This window comes from Corapipo altera, unplaced genomic scaffold (assembly GCF_003945725.1).
Source record: "Corapipo altera isolate COAL_440 unplaced genomic scaffold, ASM394572v1 75, whole genome shotgun sequence".
NCBI lineage: Eukaryota > Metazoa > Chordata > Aves > Passeriformes > Pipridae > Corapipo > Corapipo altera.
The window spans coordinates 7,482,697-7,490,526 of NW_020884887.1; the positions used below are offsets into that span (position 1 = coordinate 7,482,697).

The 7,830-nt window shown below is 62.1% G+C and overlaps 1 protein-coding gene across 2 annotated transcripts in view; it reads right to left on the reverse strand.

The window, feature by feature from the left end:
* Window positions 1-2,530: 2,530 nt before the first annotated feature.
* The window catches only part of PDLIM7 (PDZ and LIM domain 7), a 14,520-nt gene continuing 9,220 nt past the window's right edge, over window positions 2,531-7,830 (reverse strand). Inside the window, exons 10-19 of one of the 2 annotated variants that reach the window (XM_027643274.1) lie at window positions 7,622-7,658; window positions 6,761-6,799; window positions 6,484-6,638; window positions 6,097-6,133; window positions 5,119-5,177; window positions 4,752-4,986; window positions 4,495-4,675; window positions 4,213-4,333; window positions 3,671-3,786; window positions 2,531-3,430 (exon numbers count right to left, since the gene is read on the reverse strand). In XM_027643274.1, the coding sequence (XP_027499075.1) occupies window positions 3,344-3,430; window positions 3,671-3,786; window positions 4,213-4,333; window positions 4,495-4,675; window positions 4,752-4,986; window positions 5,119-5,177; window positions 6,097-6,133; window positions 6,484-6,638; window positions 6,761-6,799; window positions 7,622-7,658 (1,067 nt within the window). In that variant the 3' untranslated portion in view covers window positions 2,531-3,343. The remainder of the gene's footprint in view (window positions 3,431-3,670; window positions 3,787-4,212; window positions 4,334-4,494; window positions 4,676-4,751; window positions 4,987-5,118; window positions 5,178-6,096; window positions 6,134-6,483; window positions 6,639-6,760; window positions 6,800-7,621; window positions 7,659-7,830) is intronic. The other variant, XM_027643275.1, reaches the window with a different exon arrangement.

Genomic DNA, 7,830 nt, shown 5'->3' on the forward strand with positions numbered 1-7,830 from the left:
GCCGCGCCCCCCGGGGCGCCCCCAGGGCACACCGCCGACCGCGCCGAGCGGCCCCGGGCCGGGACCCCGGGGGTGCGGGCGGCATCGCCCCCGCCCAGGGCTGCCCCTGCACACGGTTCGCCCCCGGCATCCCGCTGCCTGGGCTCTACTCAGTCTCCGCAACACCGCGCCCCGGGTCGTTACCTCCCCCAGGGACACCGAACCCCGTCTCAGCTCCTCATAGGAACCTGTACCCCGGGTGGTTTCTCATCTCCGCCCTGGGGACCTGCATCTTGTGCTGCCCCCCCGGGAACCTGCACCCTGGGAACGTCACTGAGTGGTCCTCTCCATCCCCGGACCCTCCCCTGCCCCATGTCCTCTTCACTCAGGGGACACAGCACACCAGGCTTCCTGTGCCTTCAGGTCCCCTCCACAGAGCCACCGTGCCCGAGGTTTCCTCTCCAAGGACACGGCACCGTGGGCTCTGCCCCACACACCCAGCTGTGCCCTTGCTGCTGTGCAAGGGGTTGGTGGGCACAGCCTTTTTGGGGGCCCCTTTTCTGCCTGCCTGCCCCTCCATGCCCACTGCTCCCAAACATTGCCTGCCCTCAGAACCTGCCAGGCTGTGTCCAACAGCACCTTTCCCAGGAGGTTTTGCCTCTGCATGAACTCTCACAGTTGCTTTTGCGCTGACCCATGCAGGGCTCTGCAGGGGCTCCCAGCCAGGACCTCATGCTCCACCTAGGGCAGGGAGTATCACCCTGTCCCCCGGCACTGCCCCCAGACCAGACCAGAACCACGCTGAAGGGGTCTCTGCTGGAGCAGCAGTGGCCTGATCCCAGGTGGGGGTTGTTCCCAAACCAAGCCCTGCCTGTGCTGTCTGCTCCCTTTCATGCCTTCCTTGCACCAGCATTTGCAAGCGAGGCCAGAGCAGGAGCCAACCTAAGAGGCTGTGAGAGTTTGGGAGCAGCTGTGGAGCAGCTGCCGGGGCCAGTGAGGGGGCTGGGGCCATGTCAGGCGCCTCACAGGAGGCTCAGATGGCTTTGGGGGTGGATGTGGTGGGACTCTGCTCAGGGACATGGTGGGAGCCCTAAGCCTGCTGCTGCCAGGCTTTGTTCTCAGAGCAGCGAGGCTGCAGCCCCTCCCAAGGCTCCACCTCCACAGCCCACCCGAGACCCTCCTTCCGCTGTCTGTGCACAAGCTCCTCACATGGTGCGCAGAGCTGGTGGGCAAGAGCTGCTCTTGGCAAAGCACAGAGGCACCTTGGGTGGTAGAGCCATCATCAGTAGGGGCCAGAGGCAACAGGGTATGAACTCAATGGAGCTGAGCCCCCTGTGAGTGCAGACCTGGCAGTGGCACAGGGGGGCTGGCTGTGGTACTGTGGCTCTGCCCTGGCCCTGCTCCAAGGCCGGGCATCCCAGGGCTGAGCTGGCAGAACCTGTTCCCAGGCCGTGCTACCCCAGCAGGCTCCGTCCCGCATGGCTGCCTCCCCCTGCCCTTTCCCTGCCCTCCACTCACTGGTTGCTGTCCTGGCTGAGCCAGGGTTGGCTCGGTGGCTGCTCACGTGGGGCCACAGCCGCCTCACCTTCCCCCGTGCTTCCCCTGACCTTGGCTGCACAGCTGGGACTCACGCTCAAGCACTCACCCATCCCTGCTCCTCCCAGCCCTGCCAGGCAGGCACCGTTTTTACAGCTGTGTCCTGCTGCTCCTCAGTGTGACCCTCCCACTGCCCACACATGCCCCAGCCTGAGCGCCCAGCCCCAGCCTGTCTCCATCACTCCTTCCCCTGCCTCATCTTTGACGGGGTTTTGCACTCCTGCAGCTGGCAGTAGGAAGATGTGGCACTACTGCCCAGATCTGGGTGATGCCAGGAGGCATTTGGCTTCCCAGAGCCAGCTCCTGCCCCCGGCAGAACCTTCCAGTAGATTAGCAAGACAATTTTCCTTACAATTGCTCATCACTGCAAGAGCTGCAATTATTAATGACCGTTCCAGCTGTCAGAGCGGAGCAGGAGGAGAACACCCGCTTCCCCACACCCGCTGCCCTCAAGCCTGTTCCAGGCGGAGGTGCCGGCACGGCCTCACACCCATCCTCCGGGACAGCAGCTGCATCGTGTGAGCGAACACTTGGCTGCCCCGCGCCGGAGAACGCCCAGAGCTGGTGCACGTGGCCCATGTGTGTCCCATGACTTCTCGTCCCCTGTGCAGGACTCGGGGCCAGGGCAGAGCAGGGACCAAAGGACGCTGCCAAGTAAGGGGGGACCACTAGGGTCTGACCCCTGCCCCATTTCCCCTCGCTGCGTTTTGCCCCTCAGATTAGTTACCGCCTCTGTTAAGTGATCCTGCCTGCTACAAACAGAGGGATGACCCAGGCAGCACAAGGGGTCCAGCCCGGGCTTATATGGGCAGAGGAGGAGAAATCAGAAGTGAAGATTTTCCCTGGAAAGCTGGAAGGAGCTGAGTCAGGCCCCGGGGGGGAAGGATGAGGGCAGAGCATGACCTTCCCAGCTGGCTGCACCTCGCTCGGCAAAACGGCAGGCCTGGAGACAGCCGGCACTCGCAGAGATGTGTTTATTAAAGGCATTAAAAGCACCGTGGCTACATCAGTGCAGCCCGACCAGAGGGTGTGGGTTGGGGGGAGGCATCAATGGGCCCAGGACGGTGGTGACAGCACTCTTTGGCAGGAAGCCGTGCCCAAGCCTTGCAGGAGCAGACAGCCAGCTGGCCATCAACACAAGCTGCCGGCCCAGGGCTGGGGCACACCAGGCTGGGGGTGCTGCCAGCCTCAGGGGAGCAGTGGGGTTGCAAGGCATGGACTCCCCTTGGAATGCAGCCAGGGCAGGAAGCCACTGCAGCAGGTTGTGGGGTGACTGGGGGGTTGCTGTGGGTAGGGGAGCAGGGCTGGGTCTCCAGCCCCATGCACTAAGCACACAGCAAGGAAGGTGAGGAAGAGTATGGCAGGGGGCTGGTCCTCACCCATTCAGGGATGTGTTAGGAACATCCCTGCCCCAGCACTGAGCTGCCAGGCAGCAAGGGAGCAGCCTGGCTGAGCCACAGCATCCCCGATTCCAGCCTCAGCACGGCTGTGCCCACTATGCTGCGTGGTTCAGGGGCAGGAAATCCATGCAGCATCCCCTTCCCAGGGCTCCTAGGGCCAGTCAGGAAGCACAGAAGAAGTCACCCAGCTACAAGGGCTCTGCACCCAGCATTGTCTCCAGCTGAATTCAGGCCAGGAGCTGCCAGGAAAGAGGCAGGAGCAAGGAGAAGGGCCAAGGGCCCAGCCTGGCTCCCTGGAGGCATCAGGATGGGGGGAGAGGAGCATGCAGGGCCAGGGGCACGCGTGGGCACAGCTGAACTTCCACCCCTCACACATGGGAGAAAGCATGGCTCTTGCAGAGCGGCTTGTCCTTCTTGGAGTAGAATGTCTTCCCTTCCAGGTTGGTCTGGCAGATCTGGGAAGGAGAGTACAGGTGGTCAGGCTGGGGGGCTGAGTCAGCCTCCAGGTCTCCCCTACCCCCAGGGCCCAGCACTGGTGTCACCCAGGTGCCAGGGACCAAAAGGCTGAGAGCCAATTCCCAAGCCCCCAGCACAGAGCCAAGTGGGGAAAACCCTGCGGCAGCAGAGTCCCTGTGCTGCTGGTGTACCCCACGCAGGGCATGACTGTTGGAGAGAGACACAGGCACATGGCTCACCGCACAGACGAAGCAAGTGTCGTGCCAGCTGAACCCCAGGGCCTCCAGGAACCGGTCCCCAGCATCAATCTTGAAGTCACAGCCACGGCACTTGGTGCCAAACATCTTCTCGTAGTCTGTGAGGAGAGTAAAGCCCAGGTCAGCATTTCTTTGCACCACAGCCCCTCATCCCAGAGGAGCAGGGCTGCAACTCAAGCGGGATCCCACAGGCACAGCTGGGGCCAACCTGCTGCCAGTCTTGAGGGGACAATGCCCCAGACAAAGTGCCCGGGCCATGCAGGTGGCCCAGCACCATAGGGCTGCAGGGAAGAGGCGAACCTCATCTCCCAGTTTGCAGCACTCACTTTGATGTACATCCTCCCTCATCACCATGGCAACACAGGAGCGATGGCACTACCGGGAGGACTGGGATGGAGGACTCGGGGCTGCAGGAGCTCTCCATGGCCCAGGGTAGCTCACCCCTCCACCCCTGTGGGCAGCTGCTGAGCCCCAACAGTGCACCAGAGCCACATAGGCTGACATATAGGGTCCCTGGGTCCTACCTCTCTCGCAGTAGGGCTGTCCCTCCTCCATGTAGAAGGCTCGGTTGCGGATGGGAGTTTTGCAGGCATTGCAAGTGAAGCACTGCACGTGCCAGGTCATCTTCAGAGCATGCATGACCTCCTGGAAGGGAGCCACTGTCAGTCAGGGGCAGGACCACCCAGGGCAGGAAGGGACAAGGGATCCCATGGGATGGGATTAGGGTAGGAAGGGACAGAGCCAGGCACCCATAGGTGAGCAGGGAGCAAGGACAGGAGGTGCAGGACAGACTGAGGGACACTCACTCCGGTGATCTTCTTCTTGCACTTGGCACAGCTGGGCGCATAGCGCGAATCGTAGCACTTGGGGCAGAAGATGGAACCTTTCTCCTCAAAGAAGCCGCCCTCATCCAGCACCTTCCTGCACTGGCAGCAGATGAACTCCTCGGGATGGTAATAATGTCCCAGTGCCACCAGGTACCGTCCCCTGTGGCAGGACAGAGCCATGTCAGCCATGCCAGGGCCCAGGACGCTGGCAGGGGGTGGCAGTGGCCAGGGCTCACCTGATGACCTTGTTGCACTTGTAGCAGAGGGGGGTGCAGCCGGGCCCCTCGGGGGCCTGCTGGGCTGCCTGCACGATGGAGCTGCGGTTCTGCATGGGGGTCGGCGTGGCCGGCTGGCTGTGCTTGCTCACCACCGTGCTCGTCTTGTCCGGGGCGTAGCGCTCGGCGAACGACGGGTCCACAGCCCATGGTGGGCGGCTGGTGGGGCCCGGGGTGGCAGTGGGGGTCCTGGGGGCTGCATGCACACACACGTCTCTACGACAGTCCTGATTCCCCTGCAGCCCCCTCCCAGAACCCGTGGCTGGGTGAGTGGCATCACCCAGCAGCCCCACCTCTCTCCCAAAAAGCCCAGAGATGTTTTGCTCACCCAGTCCTGGCTCAGTCTTCATCGCTGCTCCTGGAGATGGGTCCGACACGGAGACCTGGCTACAGAACACCCAGTTAATCCAGCCTGCCCCACTCTGCTGCCCAGAGGGTGCAGGCAGGGCCCCCCACCCCAACAAGCAGGCAGGACCTGGCCAAGCCCCCGTGCCCAGCCGGTAGCTGGTTTGGTGATGAGGTACCATCAGCCCTGCCAAGACACAGCACCCCTAGGGTGTCTGGTACCCACTGTGGTGGTCTGAGGAGTGGCAGGAGGGAGGGATCTGGGCTGAACAGGGGCCCCAGGGACCCCACAGACTCTGTCTGTCTGCTCACACGCAGTGATCACTCACAGTCACATTGGGGTGCAGAGGGGCTTGGACCCAGCATGACGCAGGGAGCCCTGGGGCTCAACTCAGCAGAACTGGGGACAAGCAGGGCAAGCCAGGGCCAGAGAGGCACAGCCCAAGAGAGGGGATAGGGACTGAGGGAGAGCCGGTGGCTCTGTTCCTCTCCAGGGTAAACACAAGAAGGAGATGGCTACAAACCCAGGAGCTTTTATTAGTGGCAGAGCAAACTGGGCAGAGCTGGAACCTAAGGGCCACAGCACCAGGGCAGAAGGCATCACAGACAGGTGAAGGCAAAAACTGGGGTGCGGTGCACCACTCCTGCCCAGCTTCATGGAGCGAGGAACAGTCCTGGCTCCCTTCCCTGTCCCACACAGGGAGAAGTGGGTGACACCCACCAGCTCTGCCCAGCTGCCCCACACCAGGCCCACAGGACACCATGCCCCAGGTGCAGGTGCTGCCCAAATATCAAAACACCCCAGCAGGATTTTGCCAGTGCCATCAGTCACCCCCAACCTGCTGTTTCTGGGACACGACGGTGCAGCTCAGCATTCCCAGCTGAGGAGCAACAATGCCCAACAGGTCCTGCCCAGGACATGCAGCCCCACGGGGCTCCTGCTGCCACACACTCCCCTTACCTGGGCTTCCTAACAAACATCTCATCATGATCCTCCACTGAGCGCAGCAGGAGAAAAAGGAGGAAACAGAGTCAGTCTGCTGAGACCCAGGCCGACACAGCAAGAGGGGAAAGGGAAGGAGGAAAACCGACCTCCCCACCTGCCATCCCCCTGCCCCAAGGCACAGCCCTTGGGCCAGAGCCATGGGACAGAGCACAACCCCAGACCAGCAGCAGCACCACCACGAGCCCACACACAGCCCCAGGCAGCTCCCGCTGGCTCAGCTGCCCACAGGGACCACACAGGGCCAAAAACAACACTGGTGCCACAATACAGCCCCTGCTGGGCTCCAGCAACCCAGGCAAAGTCTGGCACCCCCAGCCAGCACCAGGCCCTGCAGGAACTCACTGCCATCTGTGCCCGTCAGCTGGGCCAGTTTGCGGAAGGAGCGGGACTGGGAGGTCCCGGTGCGGGGCTGCCAGTCCTCAGCGTCCTCTAACATCCGCAGCTTCCCAGGATTGCACCCAGGGGTGCTGGGGGGCTCCAGCAGCTGAAGGGGCTGCCTGTGAGTGACAGAGGGCAAGAGCTCAGCCAGCACCAAGCACAGACCCTGCTTCAGCACAGGGTAGTGCTCCCAAAGGTGCCCCGCCACATGCCAACACCTCTGCCAGACCCTGGCACTCACCGCTGCTCCACCATACCCCAGCTGGACCCACGGGCATCCCTGTGGCATCGAAAAAACGGCGGCACAACAGTCAGTGGTTGACCCATGGCTCAGCCCACCCCTCATGTACACACCCACAGCCTCAGAGATACACGAGCCTCGTGGAAATGTCGACAGCATTCACTCCTGACCAGCCTTACAGCCATTCCACAGCCCCACAAGACATCATGCCCCAGGACTAGCTGCTGTCTAGTGCATCCCAACACCCCAAACAAGAAGTTATCGGTGCCACCAGCCACCCCCACCCACTGTGTCCAGCACACGGTGCTGCATCTCGGCCTCCTCAGCTGGGTGCCAGCAGTGCCCAGCGGGTCCTGCCCAGCACAGGGACACCATTTGGGGACACGCGTATGGTGGGTGGGTGTCCAGGTAGGACCCTCCCGAGGTAATGGTCAAAGCAGTGGCTGAGCACTGGCACTGCCTGTTGTGGGCTGAGGGCAGGGGGGGCTCTGTGGCTCTGTCAACAGGTCAGTTCTGGGAGAAGGAGAGGACAGAGAGGGAGACAAGAAACCACTACAGGGCAAAGAGCTTCCTGAGAGTCACCACAAGCAGCAAGACTGAGGGCAAATGAGCTGGTGGTACTCACCCAGCTCAGTCTATCTGCCTGGTAGCTCCACACCAGGCTCAAGGGACAATGTGCCCAAAGTGCAGGCACTACCCTGCACCTCCCAACATCTCATCGCCAGGTTTCCCAGAGCCATCAGACTCCTCCACTACCCATACACCCGAAAAGCTAAGGTGCAGCTCAGCATGCCCAGCTCAGAGCCAGCAGTGCCCAGACACCTGCCTGGGAAATGCAGCCCCTGCACATGCTCCCCTTACCTGGGCTTTTTAACAAGCTCATCCTCACCATCCTCCACTGAATGCAACAGGAGAAAAAGGGGAAGATGGAGTCAGTCTGGGGCAACCAAGGACCAGGCACAGCAGGAAGGAAAAGGGCAAGGAAAAGGAACAGGAGAAAAATCGACCTCCCCACCCACCATACCCTTACCCCATTGCACAGCCCTGCCCAGCCATGGGACAGAGCACAG